At 37.3% G+C, this 20,558-nt stretch overlaps 1 protein-coding gene across 1 annotated transcript in view; it reads left to right on the top strand.

The window, feature by feature from the left end:
• Positions 1-9,509, top strand: part of epas1b (endothelial PAS domain protein 1b) — a 45,514-nt gene extending 36,005 nt beyond the window's left edge. The window contains exons 8-16 of the mRNA XM_081350964.1: positions 1,624-1,771; positions 2,261-2,469; positions 3,512-3,702; positions 3,800-3,913; positions 4,644-5,107; positions 5,188-5,284; positions 6,298-6,403; positions 6,759-6,899; positions 6,987-9,509. Of these exons, the coding sequence (XP_081207090.1) occupies positions 1,624-1,771; positions 2,261-2,469; positions 3,512-3,702; positions 3,800-3,913; positions 4,644-5,107; positions 5,188-5,284; positions 6,298-6,403; positions 6,759-6,899; positions 6,987-7,138 (1,622 nt within the window). The 3' untranslated portion in view covers positions 7,139-9,509. The remainder of the gene's footprint in view (positions 1-1,623; positions 1,772-2,260; positions 2,470-3,511; positions 3,703-3,799; positions 3,914-4,643; positions 5,108-5,187; positions 5,285-6,297; positions 6,404-6,758; positions 6,900-6,986) is intronic.
• Positions 9,510-20,558: the final 11,049 nt, after the last annotated feature.

Raw genomic sequence — 20,558 nt, forward strand, 5'->3', positions numbered from 1 at the left:
TTGATAATTTTCACTAATGATATTTTGTTTTATAAATATCTGAACGTGCAACACATTAATGTGGGTAAATTTCATACAAAAAAAAAACACAAGAAAATAAAATCATATTCAGAAAGATCATCAAAACACAGATGGAGTAGACTCAGTACATCAACTCCCCTAATGCTTGCACAGTCCTATAGCTCATCCTGGGTCGACATTTCATACATTTTGATTTAAATGTGGTTTACTGTTTCTTTTACTTATGCATATGATTACATATGAGATCGCCTGTTTCTGCATCTTCTTCGCATGTGTTTTGATCAGGAGATTCAGTACTCTTTAAGAAGATAACAGTGAAAACACGAAAAGCCGAACGGGGAACGGCAAATTCCGCCGTTTATGTGCGTGTCCCTTTAAATGCAAATGAGCTAGTGCTCCCGGTCCCCATTCAAGAAGAGGGCGGAGCCTCAAGACCTCATTCTCTGGCATACCGGCAACAACAAAACAGGACAATCTCACACTGAAAATTGTAGAAACTCTCAGTAGCGGTGTTCAGCCTTATATGTTCAGTCATCTGACTGTACTGTGCATAATAACTGCGTGTTTATAAATTACGCAGACGGTGAGAATGGCGAGATAAAAATAACGACAGCTCTGGTCTCCTGGTGCCTTCATGTGCTGTCTGAAATGCCATAATTCTCACTTCTGAAATCGTGATTATGAGCTTGTTGCACTAACATAGAAAACAGTTCTTTTGAATTGTAATAATATTTCACGATATTGCTGTTTTTACTGTATTTTTGATCACATAAAAGCAGCCTTGGTGAGTTAAGAGACTTCTTTCAAAAACATTTGAAAAAAATCGTACTGATGCTTAAATTTTGAACGGTAGTGTACATAGAAAAAATTGTTCTTATATTTTAACAATAAAAAGGTTATTTATCAAACAATAAAGATTTTTAAACAATATGCATGATAATACATTAAAGTTATCGTAGCTTTCCTGTAGCTCAAACAGTAGAGCGTTGGCGCTTGCAACGCCAAGGTCATGGGTACCATGTGTACCTTGAAATGCAAATGCAAGTCGCTTTGGATAAAAGCGTCTGCCAAATGCACAAATGTAAATGTAAACTTAGTGGGGCCGAGCTTGTTGACTCAAGGACACTTGCCTCTTCTTAGAACCTACAGTACATCTTTTTATGCAACTTCCTTTCCAACCGTGCGTATGAAGTCGCAAGGCTTTCTACGACAACACTGCCGTCCTGCAGAGCAGTGCAAGCACTGGCCGGGAATGAACCTTATGACCCGAAGCCAATGCTTTCCCACGACAGATCTGGACCAAGTCCAGGGCGAACGTGCCATGGAGACAGACTGTCAAAACTCAGACCAGCAATCCCTCATTGTCTCCGTCTCTCTGTTTGTCCTGTTGCTTATGTTAGCTTTCATTGATGGGTCAGTCTGGCTGTCTGTCCCAGTTTGTTATAGCTACCCAATACCCACTTAGTCATCAGACATGTTGTTTTGGAGATCTCTGAGAAAGCATTTGGAACAGACATGTAATGAAAATGTAATGACATGTAAAGAAAAATCTATGTGTTCTAAAAATGTTTTTTACATTATCTTCTGCTCTTTCCTCTTTAGTGTGCAGTAAAGGCCAGGCGGTGAGTGGTCAGTACAGGATGTTGGCTAAGAATGGCGGCTATGTGTGGGTGGAGACCCAGGGTACCGTCATCTACAACAGTCGCAACTCCCAGCCCCAGTGCATTGTGTGCGTGAACTACGTGCTGAGGTAAGGCAAAAAAAAAAAAAAAAAAAATTGAAAGGTGACAAAGCTTGGGATGTGTTTGTACTGCATCTGCACTTTCTGTTCTCTGGCTCATCGACGCTTGTAATCCAATAAAGGCAAAAATACAACTTAAAGGGATAGTTCACCCAAAAATAAAAATTACCCCATGATTTACTCACCCTCAAGCCATTCAAGGTGTATGTGACATTCTTCTTTCAGGCGAATACATTCAGCGTTATATAAAAACAATTCTTGTCCCTTGAGAAGATATACTCTTCCTGGCTTGAAGGTAAATCATTGGGTAATTTTTATTTTTGGGTAAACTATCCCTTTAAACTATGATTTTTTTTTTTCTGTGGAACATAAAAGGAGAAAGTTTGATGAATGTTCACACAACCCAAAACTCCTCCTTTCTTACTCAACTTTACTACAATGTTGTATGTATGGTGACACAAAAAGCTATCAACCTTAAATTGTGCTCTCTTTTCATAGTGACGTTGAGGAGAAATCCATGATCTTCTCTATGGACCAGACTGAGTCTCTGTTCAAGCCTCACAACTTGAACAGTTTCTTCAGTCCAAGCAATAGAGCCCTGGGCAGTGATCCAGGTGAAGCGCTCTTCACCAAACTCAAAGAGGAGCCTGAAGAGCTCACCCAGCTGGCACCTACACCCGGTGACACCATCATCTCTCTTGACTTTGGTGAGAACAATATTTTTTTTTTTCAGTTTTGGGCCAATATGGAATTTACAATGGTACCGATATCAGGGAACATGGTGGCAGAAAGCAAATTAGATTTGAGAAATAACATACTGCAGGTTGTTTTTTATTTTTTATTTATTTTTTTATTTTTTAAAGTCATAACAAAAGATGTATTGGCCTACTATTGTTCAGAAGTTTGATGCAAGTTTCATCAAAAGTGACAGTAAATATATTTATAATGAAAAAGATTTATATTTCAAATAAATGCTGTTGTTTTGAGCTTTCTGTTGCATCATGGTTTACACAACTGTTTTTAACTGATGATAATAAGAAATGTTTTATGAGCATCAGAGGAATAAATTACATTTCAAAATATATTACAATAGAAAACAGTTCTTTTAAACGACTAATTCACAATAAAACTGTATAAAATGCAACCTTGGTGAGCATAAGAGACAACTTTTAAAAACCTCAATACCTCAGAATTTTAAACGGTATAGTGTATATTGCAATAAACTGTTAATGTAATAATGAATAAATAATGATTAATTACTAAGCAAATATAAGCAAATATTTGACAAAGAAATTAATTTCGGGCCATTTGGATTTTTTAACATATTTATCCCCTAAAATTTTCTGTAACATTATGTTGGTGGGAATATACGAATTTTTGTATTTTTTGGGACTATGCTAATTTTGTATTGTATTAAAGTAATTTATTATTTAATTTTTTATTATTTATTTTTTATTAAAATACTGTTAAAAAAAAACTTTCCTGACAATAGTTATCTAATTAAATAATCTTTCCTATTATTATTTTAGCTTTGAGATGAAATCTGTTTTTTTTTTTTTTTGACCCAACAATAACCGTTGTTAATTAATGAGGCAAGCAGATGCAGGGTTATCAGCTAGTGTAGTCTAATAAAGGCCAAAAAAAAAGACAACACAAAAAACCAGCTAGTTATTCACCCCGGCTAAAATATTGGTCTATCAGTGTTTTTATGCCACATCTACCTTCCTACAATACAAATCTTTTCTTCAGGTCAGCCCCAGTATGAGGAACACCCAATGTACAGCAAAGTGTCTTCTGTTGCTCCTTCTGTTTCTCACTCTATTCATGACGGCCACAAGCCGAGCTACGCTGGAGACATGCCCAAGATGGCCGCCACTTTCTCTGTGCCTCAAGCTCCGCCTCCCAGTAGTGCTACTCCCAGCCTAAGCAGCTGCTCTACGGTAAACTCAAATACTAAATCTTCTTATCCTCATATATTTTGTTGATCACTGATCACTGTACGTTGTGTCTTCAATGCATATCTTATATATTGAACAGCCCAGCAGCCCTGGAGATTACTACAGCCCAGTGGACAATGAGCTGAAGGTGGAGCTGACTGAGAAACTGTTTTCCTTGGACACACAAGAGACAAAGACTACCTGCAACCAAGAGGTTAGTAAATATTCAGTCTGTAACATTAATAATATTGTATTAATATTTAATATTTAAAGGGATAGTTCACCCGAAAATGAAAATTCTGTCATCATTTATTCACCCTCAGGTTGTTCCAAACCTTTTTTTTTTTTTTCTGCTGAACTCAAAAGATGTTTTGAAGAATATGGGTAACCAAACAGTTGATGGGCCCCGTTGACTTCCATATCTATCCCTTTAATATCATATATGTTTAAACATCTGCAGATGTTGCTTATGACTGCACACTGAAATTCTTTTTGTAAATTTTCTGGTAAATTTAACAAATAATTACAATTACACATTCAATTTAAAAAACGTACTCCCATTAATCTTTTAAACTTCAAAACATCTTTATTTGCAGTGAGACCTCTCTCAGTAATCTGCAATCAGTGGCTCAAGCCTCCATTACTAGCTCTAAAATGATGTTTTGGAATTCGCAACACGCACAATAGTGATTTAAGGACAAAAACTTGACATACGTCTTGAAATACATCAACTGAACAATGTTTGGAGGTGTGGTAACCGTAGTATAAGCAGAATAATTGACTCTGGGCCTTTGAATTATGGGAAAAAGAATGTACATCTGTGAAAAAAAATGCACAAACTCCGCTTCGAGTCGTGGCCGCATTACCACCTCGAATGTGCATTATTTTTCAAACAGGGGAAACAGTTTTATTTTTTCTGACCATGACCTACATGACCTTTCCAGACTGACTTGAGTGATCTGGACTTGGAGACGCTGGCTCCCTACATCCCTATGGATGGTGAGGACTTCCAGCTCAATCCCATCTACCAGGAGGAGCCTGTATCTGAGGTCGGAGGCCTGGTAACTAACAAGCAGAGTTTCAGCAACATTACAAGCCTCTTCCAGCCTTTGGGGTCACCTTCAGCAGACCCCTTCCAGCCCAACATGAGTTCAGGAGGGGATGAGCAGAGCGTCAACGGAGGATCTGTGGAGTCATGGCCATCTGTTCCCTATAGCAGGGGTCCCATGCAGATGCCTCCTTACCACGATCCCACCAGCACCCCACTGTCCTCTATGGGAGGGCGTCAGAATCTGCAGTGGCCACCTGACCCTCCATTACCCAGCAAGGCTGGAATGATGGATCCTTTAGCTGCAAAGCGCTCTTGCCAAACCGTGCCAGCAAATCGAATGCCATCGTATTTGCAAAGGTAATTCTGCATATTACAGGATGTTTCTCTTGGTTCAGTCATAGGATTTGCATTGGATGACACCTGTGTTTGTTTTGCAGGCCCATCGAGAACTTTGCGCAGAACTACAGAGATATGAGTCCAGCTCGACTTGCTCTCGCTAACAGTTTCAAGCGCTCGTTCACGCAGATGACCACGGTTGGTTCATTTTTGACTTGAAATGGCATGATTTGCTAAGTTTTCAAATATACACTTCCAGTCAAAGGTTTGGACACTACTTTGCACAGTTTAGAATGATTATAAATTCATGCTAAAAACTACAGGAAAAAACGACCTCATATTTTATCTTGAAAGAGTTCCAATAGGCACATTTGACTGTCAATTTGTGAACACAACTTGGATAAGTTTTGACAGGTAAACGTCAGCTGTGTCAATTTCTCATTTTTAATAGTTCTTTTAGTCGATTCTATTGATGTGTGAATAAAATATTATTTCAAGTGCACCTATCGTTCAATAGTCAATCAATAATAATTCAGTAAGCTTTGTGCTTTGTTGATTTTTATATGACACTAACACTGAACTTTCAAATTCTGTCAATTTTAGAATGAAATTATAACAATAAATGCGCTCTTTAATGTGGCGTGACAGATCGTTGTAGTCGTAGTTGTAGTTTAAGCAGCATCTTTTCCTCTTTGCTAACATGAAATAAACAAGAATGAAGGTATGTTGAAGAAAAAGCCATTCAATGTCTATGCCTCATTAGTCAGCTAGAAAAAAAAATACTTTAGAGAGGAGCATTTTGTAAAATATAGGAACAATATTTGAAAATTGTAAAACAAATATTTGAAAAAATTAAAAGTTTAAAATAATAATAAAAAAAAATTGCCTTATATGTGCAATTGAAATGTTTATATACAGCTCAGTTTTATTCGAGTGTTGATTAAATGAATTTGGTTTTGGTTTTCAGCTAAATGAAAACTTTAATTTCGGTTTTGGTAAAAACTAAATGTTGGTGCATCACTATTTTACAATAGTACACTATTATATACAAATGTGAATTCAGTCTGGTCCAGTATACTTCAGTCAAGTATATCCAAACATTTGCCTGATTGTATAATATATATATATTTTTTTCAATCCCTTATTTGATAATTTTTATGTTTAAATGGTATGTCTTATAGTATAGTCTTATATCATTCTATATGTTTTAGGTTGAGACACCCGCCACTAAGTCACAACAGACAGCGTGGAAGAGACTTCGGCATGAGAGTTGTGCCGTCATGGAGAGGAAGTCACTCAGCACTAGCGCTTTGTCAGGTATTACACTGAAAATTGATTTTCAAAGTGGTGTTTTTAAGAATTCCTAGAAAAACTACATTTATTTATTTATGTATTTATTTATATATCACACACATGTATATATGTATATATAAATATGTGTGTATGCTTTTTTTAGGGGGGCTTGAAATCAAAGTTTATGTTAGCTGGTTGGTTTGGTTCATGGTTTTTAACTATTTAACAAAGACTTTTTAAAAATGAATGGAAAAATACTTCCAGAACCAAGGCCGCTGAAAAAGTAGACGGCACTGTTGCACTTTATAGCAAAATGTTAGGAGATTTTAGCAGCTGTCTCACAGAAAATCAATCCATAATCAAATGTATTTATACCTAGACAAAGACATGGCCCATAATAGAGGAATGGACCACCAGCACAGGAAGACCCAGTTTTCGGATAATCAGGCAGCAAAGCGCTACCGAGAGCAGTGTTGTAACTATAGAGTGTTCAACATGCAGCCTTTCTCCAAAATGGATGGTGAGCTCTTAAATGATACAATCACACATCTGCACTTGTACTTTATGCACTGTTGATGCTGATTCTCTGAACTGGTTGTGTTCGCAGGAATTGCGAGTCGTCTTATCGGGCCCTCCTTCGAGACCTACTCTCTGCCTGAACTGACGCGTTACGACTGTGAGGTCAACGTCCCGTTGCAAGGCAATCTTCATTTGCTGCAGGGCTGTGACCTTCTAAGAGCATTAGATCAGGCCACTTAGACCAGTTTCTACATTAGCCCACAGAAATGCAGTCCCGCTTTACCCAACCCTATCGCTCATCTCACCCTCACCAAGTTGACAATAACCATCCCAGCTTTAGCACACCTCGGCTTGAACACAGTCATGCTTATAAACCCTCTCACAGTCATACCGTACCTACCTGACTGCATACATGACAAATGTAGCTGTGATTCTGTTTTTATTGTCTACATCTTCATAAATTATATACATGTGCTATTTTTTTAGTTGCGAGACAGTTTCTGAACGAATTTAAGTATTTTTGGAGGAGTTTAAATGTGTTGTCTTCGGCTGTGTTTCTCTGCTTGTCAGATGATTTCATTGAAACTGCTTTTAGCATATTTCCCTCGTCTTTTTCTCTATCCATGTCGGACAAAGCAAGAAAAAACAAACAAAAAAAGAATCTACTGTAAGCTACTTGTTTTTAAATGTTCTTAACTTCTTTCATTTGTTCTAACTTTCCTACCTCTGACACATCGTTAAAGACCCCATGAGATCAAAATGTCAGGTTTGAGCTTGTCTACATGCTAGTGCAGTGGTTCCCAACCTGGAGTCCAAGCCTCTTTATTAAATAATCAATAGTATTAACAATAGCTTCTCTTTAGTCTTCATTCATGTTCTGCTCTCCTTCCACTCGCTTCTCAACACTTCCCTCACACAAATGGGTTCGCTCCTAACGAGGGGATATTGCCAGATATCACAAAAAAGCAACCTGGTTTAATATATATAATATGTTGTGCTTTAGGTAGGAGATGGTATTCTCAAAACAAGCCCCTTAAAAATGCATTATAATAAGCAGAAATGGCAAAACCGTATTCTACTAAATGAAAAGGCAGGAAATGTAATTTATCATGAATAAAATAGTTCAATGTGAAATATAAAAACAAACAAATGACATGGATTATTATAATAAACCAACATATTTAATACATAAGGAGAGGGGTCTCAAGGACAAAAGGTTGGGAACCACTCTGCTAATGTACTACTAAAAGCTTGACTTTTTTAAGAAAATGGAGAAAAATATTGATGACATCATCAACGATTTTCGTCCAATCAGATTATCTGAATGAGCATGTCCTTCTCTCTGCAATAAGCTAGCAAATAGAAAATCATGGTTCAAGACTGTAACATAACATAAAGGCACTTTATATAAAAAAAAAATAATCCTTCAATATTTCCAACCCAAACTTCCTGTTTCAGCAGGACATTTCAACAAAGGAAAGAAAACTGTGCTCGCACGCCGTTTCATGGGGTCTTTAAGCCTTGTCTTCACTGACCACTTTCAATGTTTTTGTTATTCATGTGCCTTTGTTTGATTCGCAGCGATACTGTGTTTCTGACTCTGATCTGTTTATTGCCTTATAGTGGAGACCACTTTAAATACATATATTTTTGTCAATTTAGCTGTAAACATACATATTTAAAGGAATATGCTCTGAGATTTCTACTATAGAGTTCTACTTTAATGAAAAAGTTAAGCAATTATCTGTTCTGGTACTTTGTCTTGTCTACTCAGTAGATGTGAATCAGAGTCCTTATAGAGTCTGCAGTGCTGGTGTCCTGTGTGTGTTCTTGGTGGCATTTTCTGGAAATATGCAAATGCATATTACATTTATTGGCAGGCCAGTACAGTTGGGTTCAAAATTTAGAATAAAAAAAAAAAAAAAAAAATCTGTTTTAGATATGTAGCATATTGGATCCCTAATTTTAATCTTAGTGATCTCTTGCGTTGTTTAAAGATGGTGCTTTATGCAGTCTGACCCATATGCATACATAACTTGCATCTTTTACCCTAAGGTTGTCTTTAAAGTTGAATCCTAAAGCATCCAAATTGTCTATTAGTATGACCGCTGCAATATGTGGTAATGTAGCAAGAACTATGGTTGTTGATTTGTCTGTACTGTTATGCTTACACACATTCTCAAAGATCTTCTGTTAAATTCTAATGTAAATCTAAACCCCTGGTGAAAAAAAAGTGTGACGCATAAGATTTAAAGTAATTCAAGGTACAAAGATAAGGTTTGGCACACAATCCAGTTTTTAAAGTAATAGCCAGTTTTTTTGTGAGCAGACTGGAGATGTGTTGCTTTATGATGGATTTGGGCAAAGATTGTTTCTGAGAGAGTGGCTATGCACAACTAAACAAATCTAATACAGCACAGGAGTGAATGGCACGAAATGTGTCTAGATCTCCAAAGCGGAAAAAAAAAAAAAGTGTAAATTGTATTATAAGATTATATGAAATTGTGCTGGTTTTTAAGATATTATTGCATTATTTTGATTACTGTTTACCCCCATCGCAAAAAAATCCTTCACAAATCTCTCCTAACTACACGTATCATTATCTGAATGCAAAAAAAAAATAAAAAATAACATTGTGGAAAAATATATTAATTTTAAAATGCTCATCAGATTATTTTTTATTGATATTTGATATTATAAACTGTAAATAATTCATAATTTATTGATTTTTCCCTATTTTACAATGTTCTTTACATTTGACATGGAGTTAAATAAAATATATATTTTCTTAGTGTTTTGTTTTTAATTTTAAAATGATATATTTTTATTCTACATTTTTATTATATGAATTAAGAATTAGCTTTTTATCAATTTGCAAACCCCTAAAGCACTTAAAGTTGTAGAATGTAATATATATATTGTTTTCTCTTTGTATTTTTATATCAATGTGGTACAAAATTATTTGAAATCTGTGTGATTACACAGGTTAGGTCAAAAGTAATCTAAAAGTAGTCCGATTATATTACCTTAAATGCGTAAGTTACTAACTACAATTTCCGTCGTATTCTGTCGTTCCATCTGTAACGCGCTACAGTTTGTAGTTTTAAAACTAGATTTCACAGACTAGATTTCAGTCGACACAATATGAGAGTAGGAAAATGACTGGTAGACGGGTAACAAGTGTCCAAGCTTTGCGAGTATTCCTCATCTTGGATAAGGTGGAACACTCTTTGTGTCTAGGGAAAACTACTGAATATTGTCGTTCCCCAAATAAACCATCTACACTGAATTGATTTTTATGGCTGGGTCAGAAAAATTCACATGCTTTTAAAAAGCTTGATTTTTAGTAAACGGCAATAATTTCATATTTAAACTGTTACAGGTGCTTTAACATTAGCAAATCTAGGTCACTACTCATTTAGTCACTCAAAACTATGCTATAAAGCAGTGCTTATTACTTGAATCTTCAGATATTAATGCCAACGGAGGAAATGGTGAACTTGTGGTCCAGTCTGTAGTTTTCTCAAAGCAGTGCAGCCACGATGATGATGATGATGATGATGTTACAGTTGTGCATTTGAATGTGCAGAGAGTACTGGTACATGTATGTCTGTCTAATATCTACTACTATGAAGGTCATTCACCAGACTGAGAATGAAAAACCCATTACGACATTTGAATTTTGAATGAGTCTGCCCTTATTTGCTCGATTGGTTTCATGGTTATTCTTCAACTTTAAAGACAACATTAGGATGCTGATACATAAATTAGCCAGATTCTCATTAAAAAGTAAGCAAATACATATTTTAATATGTTAAATGTATATTGACATTATTATAATACTGTTATGATTATTGTTGACATTACTGTATGGGAAATTTTACCCAATAAGTTGTATCTCTGCACTGATATCTTATTAAAGCATATCAATCTTCTGTTGCTGCATGGTTTCTTTTTCGTAAAATATCACTCTTGTGCTTCTCTGTACCATAGTATAACCCATACATAAAATTACTTTGGCGGTATGATACATTAATTGGTAATACCATGGTACTTCAAGGAAGGGTCGTAACTTAATTTTTCAAGTGCATGGATGGGACAACGTATACCAGGCTTCACTACCTGCAATGTGCCTGCTCTGGAGTACAAGCAAAATCAAGGTATACTCTGATGGCACAAGTCCAAAACAACATGGTATTACCATAGTAAATGTACAAAAACATGGTATCACTTTTTTGGACGTGTGTTTTTTTGTTGTTGTTGTTGTAAAAACAGTATTAGTAATATTAGCCATGTTTTACAGTAATTTTGTCCATGTTCTTAGGCACATTGCAGTAAGCTTTTGTATAGATACTCGTGTTCAGTAGTTACATTTATTAAATAGCAATCCGTAATATAGTTTGGAAGCTGTGTATAGTTGAAAAACTTGGTAACACGTTAGTTTAGGGTCCAATTCTCACTATTAAGTTGCTTGTTAGAATATATATTACTAGGATATTGGCTGTTTATTAGTACTTATAAAGCACATATTAATGCCTTATTCTGCATGACCTTATTCGATGGGGACGAGACCGCCTATGCCGAGTCCGAGTCAAGACCGAGTCTTTGAAGGGTCGAGTCCGAGTCAAGACCGAGTCTTTGAAGGGTCGAGTCCGAGTCAAAACCGAGTCTTTGAAGGGCCGAGTCCGAGTCAAGACCGAATCTTTGAAGGGTCGAGTCCGAGTCAAGACCGAGTCTTTGAAGGGTCGAGTCCGAGTCAAGACCGAGTCTTTGAAGGGTCGAGTCCGAGTCGAGACCGAGTCTTTGAAGGGCCGAGTCCGAGTCGAGACCGAATCTTTGAAGGGTCGAGTCCGAGTCAAGGCCGAGTCTTTGAAGGGTCGAGTCCGAGTCAAGACCGAGTCTTTGAAGGGTCGAGTCCGAGTCGAGACCGAGTCTTTGAAGGGCCGAGTCTGAGTCGAGACCGAATCTTTGAAGGGCCGAGTCCGAGTCAAGACCGAGTCTTTGAAGGGCCGAGTCCGAGTCAAGACCGAGTCTTTGAAGGGTAGAGTCCGAGTCAAGACCGAGTCTTTGAAGGGTAGAGTCCGAGTCAAGACCGAGTCTTTGAAGGGCCGAGTCCGAGTCAAGACCGAGTCTTTGAAGGGTCGAGTCCGAGTCAAGACCGAGTCTTTGAAGGGCCGAGTCCGAGTCAAGACCGAATCTTTGAAGGGTCGAGTCCGAGTCAAGACCGAGTCTTTGAAGGGCCGAGTCCGAGTCAAGACCGAGTCTTTGAAGGGCCGAGTCCGAGTCAAGACCGAGTCTTTGAAGGGCCGAGTCCGAGTCAAGACCGAGTCTTTGAAGGGTCGAGTCCGAGTCAAGACCGAGTCTTTGAAGGGTCGAGTCCGAGTCAAGACCGAGTCTTTGAAGGGTCGAGTCCGAGTCAAGACCGAGTCTTTGAAGGGCCGAGTCCGAGTCAAGACCGAGTCTTTGAAGGGCCGAGTCCGAGTCAAGACCGAGTCTTTGAAGGGCCGAGTCCGAGTCAAGACCGAGTCTTTGAAGGGTCGAGTCCGAGTCAAGACCGAGTCTTTGAAGGGCCGAGTCCGAGTCAAGACCGAGACTTTGAAGGGTCGAGTCCGAGTCAAGACCGAGTCTTTGAAGGGCCGAGTCCGAGTCAAGACCGAATCTTTGAAGGGTCGAGTCCGAGTCAAGACCGAGTCTTTGAAGGAACAAGTCTGAGTCGAGTCCGAGAAAGCAGAAATCGGTCTCGAGACCGGACTCGAGTACTACATCACTACCTAATCCTACCCAATACTTAAACGTAACAAACTATACTTTAACGTAACCTTACTAACTATTAATAAACAGTAATTAGGAGTTTGAGGCAAAAGGCGTAGTTAATTCTGTTATACTGTATGTACATTTTATATTATTCTTTTTTTATATATATATATATATATATATATATATATATATATATATATATATATTTATTTATTTATTTATTTATTTATTTATTTATTTATTTATTTATTTATTTATTTATTTATTTATTTATTTATTTATTTATTTATTTATTTATTTACTTATTTACTTATTTATTTATTTATTTATTTATTTATTTATTTATATTTAGCTTTTCATTTATTCTTATTTCAATTTTAGTTTTAGGATCTTTAGTAGCCTACTTTATTTCTGTTAATTTGCAAGGCAACATTTCTCATTTTCTTTTTTTCCAGCTTTATTTCAATTAAAATTATTGAAAATATTGTTTAACAGTTACACTGCTCATCCAATCAGAATTTAGAGTCAAACCTTAAAGCATTTGACTCAACTGTAAGCCAACCACAACATGTAGACACTGTACATGTATAACATTTGTTACTTCAGTAAAACCTGCATAAAACCATTCAGTCCTTTCAATAATGTGCCTCCAGCTTTGAAACAAATCTGCAGCTCAGCTGTTCTAAAAATAAATACATCATCAATCACCATTAAGCTGTGTGCGTTTGGCTCTGTCACAGCGGCAGTATGTTATTTCTGTCATCTCAATGGTATGTCACGGTTTAACTTGTTCAATTTTTTAAATAATGACACCTCCTAACTTCTCAGAAACATACAACAACATACAACTATTAAAGTAACTGACAAAAAATGACAGCCACATTTCACTAATGTGCTGAGAGGATAGATAGACTGGTTTAAGTTGACTTGAGGAAACAAGGCAAACCGTGTAACTCCTGGACCCTGAAATACAGACAGACAGGCCTCCCCTAAATGTCCCCACTAGCTATTGCTCTGCCCTGGAAAATAGCCTAAGGATGTTTGCCAGTACTGACATGCTAATTAAAGGAAATTTCCATTAGCAAACTCTGTCCGTCTCAGCCATTGCAACCAAGAGTGTCAGTTTTGATGCCAAAGGGCATTACGGAGACTTTGTACAAACCTCAAATAGTGAGAACGCAGATTAGAAAGGTAAAATGCACGTTTGCATACAATGTCGCTAATGATCCTTTCAACCATTATAGGATGCCAAAATGGGTCTAAAGACCAGTGCCAAATCAATTGGTGTCCTTGGCTAACCCGTAGGTTAGCTAAAAGTTATCATGCACACAAACTCAACAAATGTCCTCCTCCCTCACCACCTGTGGAGTCACTTCTGTGCTGAGATGTTTGCTGGATGTTCGCCTAGCCAAAACTCCTCTCTCATTTATTTGTTATTGTCCTTGTTATTTCTGTTTGGAATATGACGCACATCCCTTCCTCGCTCTCCATCTTCCAAAGACAAATGGACACAAATGGAGGTTGCCTCACGCAGCTTCCCGTCTTTGCACAGGTACTGTGTCTGAGGCGCTGTATTAGCAAACACAAAAAATTGTCAACCTGAAGAGCAAACCATTAACAACACCTCGCTTAATGTCCATTGATCCATAACGTGCATGCTGAGAGCTGCCCAATTCTAGACAGAGCATGTTCGTTTTCAATTCCCTTTGATTTCAGAGTCTTAAATGTCTATATTTAGTGGCAACTTAGATATCTGCAAGTTGAAGCAAAAGGAAATGAGCAAAAAAAAAAAAAAAAAAAAAAAAGGTTTTTAACTAGATTTGCAATGCAGCAAAGGAAATGGTGTAAAGGTTTTGGATGAGCTTAGATTTTGGACTGTGCATAAATTAAATGCCTGTTGTCAATACTCTAAATATGTCTTGTTTTCTGTGTGTGAATAAACACGCATTTTGGCAACATATATTTCCAGCATAAATGAGGCTGGATGGTTAAAAAAAGAACAACAATCATAATTCAAAATGCAAATAGATGTTAGCCAAACGGCCATTCAGAATGCAAATGGGACATAATTGCTGGCGGGCAGAATTTCGGAAAGTATTCTTCAATGCAAGTATGAAATAGGAAGTTTTTAAACTTTAAATCTTACATTTCTTAATAACATTGAATAATGTTTACAAAACTTAAAAATTTCTTGTTGAGTTCTACATATTAAAAAATATCAATTAAATTCAGTTAATGTATCCTAATTAATCTCCTTTCAAAGTGAAAGCAAATTAGTACTGTTAATTTCTAAAACTATATATGTCATTACCATTGTAAAATGATGGTATAAGATGGTAATACCATGATACTGGTTAATTACAACCGTAGTACCCCAAGGTGCATCAAGGTGCATCAAATATGGTACATTTGTTTACATTACATTTTGCATTTATTCATTTAGAAGGCACTTTTATCCAAAGCAACTAACAGTTGAGGAATAAAACAAGCAGTAAATCTTAAAGGGGTCATATAATGGTACATGCACTTTTACAAGTTGATTGTACTGAAATGTGTGTTGGCAGTGCCTGTACACAACCATCATAAAATGATAAAAATCCATCCAGTGGTTTTTTTTAAATCTTATATGTTTCCTCCCATCTCAAATCAAGCTGTTCGATTTTGTGACGTCACAAAATCGACGCCCCTCCCACGATGGTTGATTGACAGCATCGTTTCAACACAGACCCGCCCTCGTGAGCGAGCTGTCAATCATAGCACGCGCCGACTGGCGCGTTCATTGTTGATAGCTGGAGCACTGAGCAGAATGGCGTCTAAGCGATTGTGGTGTTCTTGGGTGTAATAACGAACACAGTCATATTGATGTTCCTAAATCCGAACCGTTGAAGACGCAGTGGCTGAGTTTGTTTTCGAAGGGAATATTCCCCACGATCAACGTCAATGCTTTCATGTTTGCGCGAATCATTTCACACACCAGACTGCTTTACAAACGAGGATCAGTAAAAAGCTGGTTATTTGCTAAGAAGCTGCTCCTGAAAAAAGGATCGGTACCAACTATTAGTGTTCCTGCTGCACCTCCAGAAGAACTGAAGTGAGTGTAACGTTTTATTAACCTTTATATTAATATTTATATTAATCTTTGCAAATTGCTTGCACGGTTCACGATGAATGCGGCTATTTTTACACTCAGGTAGATTACGGCATGTTTTCTATGTATGACGTTCTCAATATAATTCATAATCCCATGTTTATAATGAACAAAGCCTTATGGTTATTGTGTTATTGTGTTACAAACGGTGTACGCACAGAACAGAGGGGCGGGGTGAGCAAAGCTCATTATCATTTAAAGACACATGCACTTGAACGGCGTGCTGAAAACAGAGCTGTTTTTGACCAGGTAAAATTAGTGTTTTCTTACAATACTAATGAGAATTTTTAATTAAAGTATATTACAAACTTTTAATTTAGACCCCAAAGAATCATATTAGCTTGTACAAAAATGACATTATATGACCCCTTTAAAGAGAAGTGCTGGCCATACAAAGTTTCAGCCATCATTCAGAATAGTACAAGGCAAGTTAGAATAGGGATTAAGGTATAGTGAGGGCATAGATGAAGAAACGGTGAAGTAGCGTAGAATTTTCGTGCTGTTGTTGCAATGTGGCCTTTGAGTTTGGCCAGGAATCTTGGGCTAATCTTTGATGACCAGCTGGCCTTCAATGGGATTATTATTGATGAACCTGTCTGGATGGTGAAATTCAGCTGAGATGATCCATGCCAAGATGTCTGCCAGGTAGTCTGAGATCCATGCAGCTATTGTGGGATCATCTGGTTGAAATGAAAAATAGAGCTATGTGTCATCAGCATAGCAATTGTAGGAGAAACCATGTGCCTCTATAATGGGTGTCAGTGATGTAGTGTATATGGGAAGAAGAGGGGGCCTAGAACTTATCCCTGGGGTACCTCTGTGACCAGATGATGTGTTTTGGATACCTCCCCTCCCCAGGCAACCTTGAAAGACCTACCTGTGAGGTAAGATTCAAACCAGCAATGTGGAGATCCAGTAATGCCAAGTGATGAGAGGGTGGACAGAAGGAACTGATGATTAACAGTGTCAAAAAAAAACAAAAAAAAACAAAAAAAACAAAAAAACAGATAGATCTAGCAGAATGAGGAATAATGATTTGGAGTCAGATTTTAGATCCTGATTGGTTAATGTCAGCTGGTTATTCTGTGAAAGGAAAGATGATACCTGGATGATACCAGTTCAAGTGTTTTCACTACGAGTTAGAAGAGGAGAATGACAGGCCTTTAACTTTCTACACGTGCAGTGTTTAAAGGTACAATATGTACGAATTTTGTATCAAAATATCCAAAAACCACTTGCACAGTGTTATATATTTCTTTCAATTGTGTACTTACATTATCCTAAATGTTTCCAAGAACTTGTAAATTCAGAGAAATTCACAATTTTAAATAGTGCCCGTCCCTTGTCACTTGTCGCCTGTCAATGGCGTAATATCCGCATTATCCCTGGTTTCCGCTTGTACTGCCATAGTAACCATGGAGACAGATGTGGACAACTGTGTAATGTTTAGCGGCACGCTGTTGTTGTTTAGTTCAAACATTATGGACCATGGCAAGCAGACTTTGGGACAAAGGGATAACTAAAATGAGGATCAATATCGGCGTGGCGTTTTCGAGATGCCGAGAGCTTCGCGGAAAACTTCGACTTGACAGAGCTTCACGACTTGGAGACGCCGCTCTTGCACTTTATTTGACAAGTGAGCAAATGTACATAAAAAAAAAAAAAACAATGCTATATAGCTCAACATGATGAAATGTTAGAATAGTCTCATACAGCCTAACAACAAACTAACACATAGAATAACATTATAACTTTCAACACACTCAAATGCAGTTTAGTATGATAGTGTAACGTTAGACCAAGTGAAACAGCGTTGCGTTACCTCACTAGTTTAATTCATCAAATAAACTGACCTGTGCGAGTAGTAATTGCACTTGCAGGTAAGTTAGTTCGGTAGAATGAAATGTCCTCATTTCTTTATATCTGCGGGACTCGCGTATGACGCTGATATCTGTCTCTCATTAGCAATCGCACCCTGCTTCATACCACAGTCATGTTAAAAAACATGAATGTTTTCACTCATCCATAAACATTATTAGATCCATCAGCATGACAGCAAGTTCCATGATTCCACTTATCACTGCGTCATCAATATACGCCTTTGTTATTGTAAGAGGTTAGCGACCCCTAACGGTGAAAAAAAATTACATATTGTAGCTTTAATGTAGGTTTTTGTTTACTTGAGCCTGCTTCAATGCAGTGGAGAAAATTCCTGTGAGGAGAGATGAGTTGATGATGAACACATCTCCAATAAAATACATTGTAAATACATTTGGTAAGTATAAGATTGACCTTTGGTTAGGTGTTTGTAGTATTTTTGGGAGAAACAGTGCATATCAGGCTTTGTGAAGAGCAGCGTTGAGCAGCTGAGGCTCTTATCTGGCTTCAGTAAGGGACAAACACACCGTGATGAGAATGAACCCATGCTTAATCATTATTTATTCTGGAAGCAATCACAGAAAAAAGAAAAAAAGAAAAAGAAAAACACTGGGAGAAATTATAGAAAATAAGCAAAACAGTTTAGCAACGAGAGACTTCTCTTCCTCTGCGTCATAGGGTCATTTTATCACGTGGGCCATTTCGGCAGTGCCACTGTTTAAAGCACTGAGCCCAAACTTCACCCCCCTCAGGGGCAAACGCATGCATCTCAATCATAACAATCCCCTCCTGGAGGCTTTGTGTGTTTCTTCCTTCCCATGGACACAGGACTAGACTCCTTACAAAAGCCAGACTTCCACTCTTTCCCCAACTACAAAGATTTCATTTTTGGATCAGTTGATTCAAAGATGTCTGATCCTTATAGTGCACAAGAAAACAAAGTGCAGGAAAATAGGAGGGTCTGCCAATTCAGACCATAGGGCTTCCTCTTTCTTTAATGGTCCAAAACAGTGGCTACCAATAGTATTGCACAATTGGCTGAGAAATAATCCTTTTAAAAATAATAATGGTAATTTCCACACGCACACACCCAACCACAGAAACATTTCCAGTCACTTCACCTTAGTGTACTTCACAATTATACAAAGCATGATTCATATCATCATAGCTTTAATAGATAGATAAATAAATACACTATAAAAATGTTTTGTTGGGTAACAATGTGTTAATTTCTAAATTAAATGCGGTTGGTTAATTAATTCACCTCAAAATGAATATTCTAACATTATTTACTCATCCTCGTGCTATTTCGAATGCATATGATCTCCTGTGGATCATTAAATGTGAATTTTCCAAGAAAACGATGATTACTCTTTCAATCTAATGAAAGTGAATGATAAAAAAGCAGTTTGGAGAATTTTCTTCAATGCAAGTATATTGACATCTTTGAAATTTGAATCTTCAATTTCTTAAAATGAATAATGTTTACAAAACTCCAAAATAACAGCAAATTTAAGTTTTAAAGCTTGCTCTTATTGTTTAAACATCCAGACACATTAGCTTAACCAATGGTACTGAATGAGTTTAGTGGTGGGACTGTCTATTTGTCTTTACAAGCATTTGCGAGGAAACCTGTGAACCTTTTTTTTTTTTTAATGCAGTTCTGAGAAGGTTAAAAAACCCAACATCAGAATACCCAGAAATGTCAAATGACTCAAAAATAATTCACTAGATTTGTTGGACTGAAAAGACTTCATATGTGAACTCAAAAACCTCTCCACTATGAAAGAGCTTTTAGTAAGCTCTCTATCTTGTGTAATTGGACCATTACAAATAGTGCAGTCATCTGGAGTGATGTTAGCGGTGTTTGCCAGGATGTTAGGACACTGATAATTATCTTAAGCAAGATGCTGAATTCCCTGAGTTCATTTGTAATGCATCATAATGGGTTTGGATTTATATAGACCGCTGTACCTGCTGCACCTGTCCTTAGCTTCTGCCCTGTCAAATGTGGCAGTGAAAGAATTGCTAAAATCACGTATACATAATTGTGCAAATATTTCCTGCACTAAACTCAGCGCTCTAAGTAGCGTGGACAAAATGTTTTGTATAGATTTAAACAATCAAAATTTTCTCTGTTGTTGAACACACGTATTACATATTGCTCCGAGACTTGGATTGAGGATCCAAATGCAGGTTTATCCAGAACAGGCAATAAGTCAAAACACACAGGCAAACAATCCAAATGAGAAAAAAAGGGCAGAAAACACAGGCAAAAAGGGTATTCCAGAAAACAGGCAGAGAAAAAAAAAGGGAAACCAGGAAACACAGGAAACCAGGATAATGCTCAGAAACGCAGTGTAATAACATACAAGACTTCGCAATGAGTGAGTGAAAACACAGAGCTTAGGGTATTTACAAGACAGCGCTTAAAACGGAGAAGTTTTTCCTTTGAGAGACTGTATTCTGTATTCTGCTGCCAGGCCTTTAGATTGAACACATAACACGTATGTGCATGACGTCATCGTTTTCAGAGATTCACGTTTTTGTTGTTTACACGGAGACCGTTTTCAAAAATGTGCACTTTGAAACCCGTTTTCAAAAATGTGCACTTTCAGGCACCTAAAACGTTGTTGTTGTGTAAATGAACGGCCAAAACGAAAGTTTTACGGTTTTAGTTGAAAACAGTGTCGTGTAAACAGCCCCTTTTCAGGCAAACACAAACGAGTTAAATCACACTCAGATGGAATGAATGAGACAATAATGAGTCATGGCAATGTGTTATGGGAAATGTAGTGGGAAAATTATGGGAAAGCAGTACAGGAGACGGAAGGAGTACACAATAGTTTCTCTATGATGTCGTGATGGCAAAAATAA

Source organism: Scardinius erythrophthalmus (assembly GCF_964197995.2).
Source record: "Scardinius erythrophthalmus genome assembly, chromosome: 21".
Classification (NCBI taxonomy): domain Eukaryota; kingdom Metazoa; phylum Chordata; class Actinopteri; order Cypriniformes; family Leuciscidae; genus Scardinius; species Scardinius erythrophthalmus.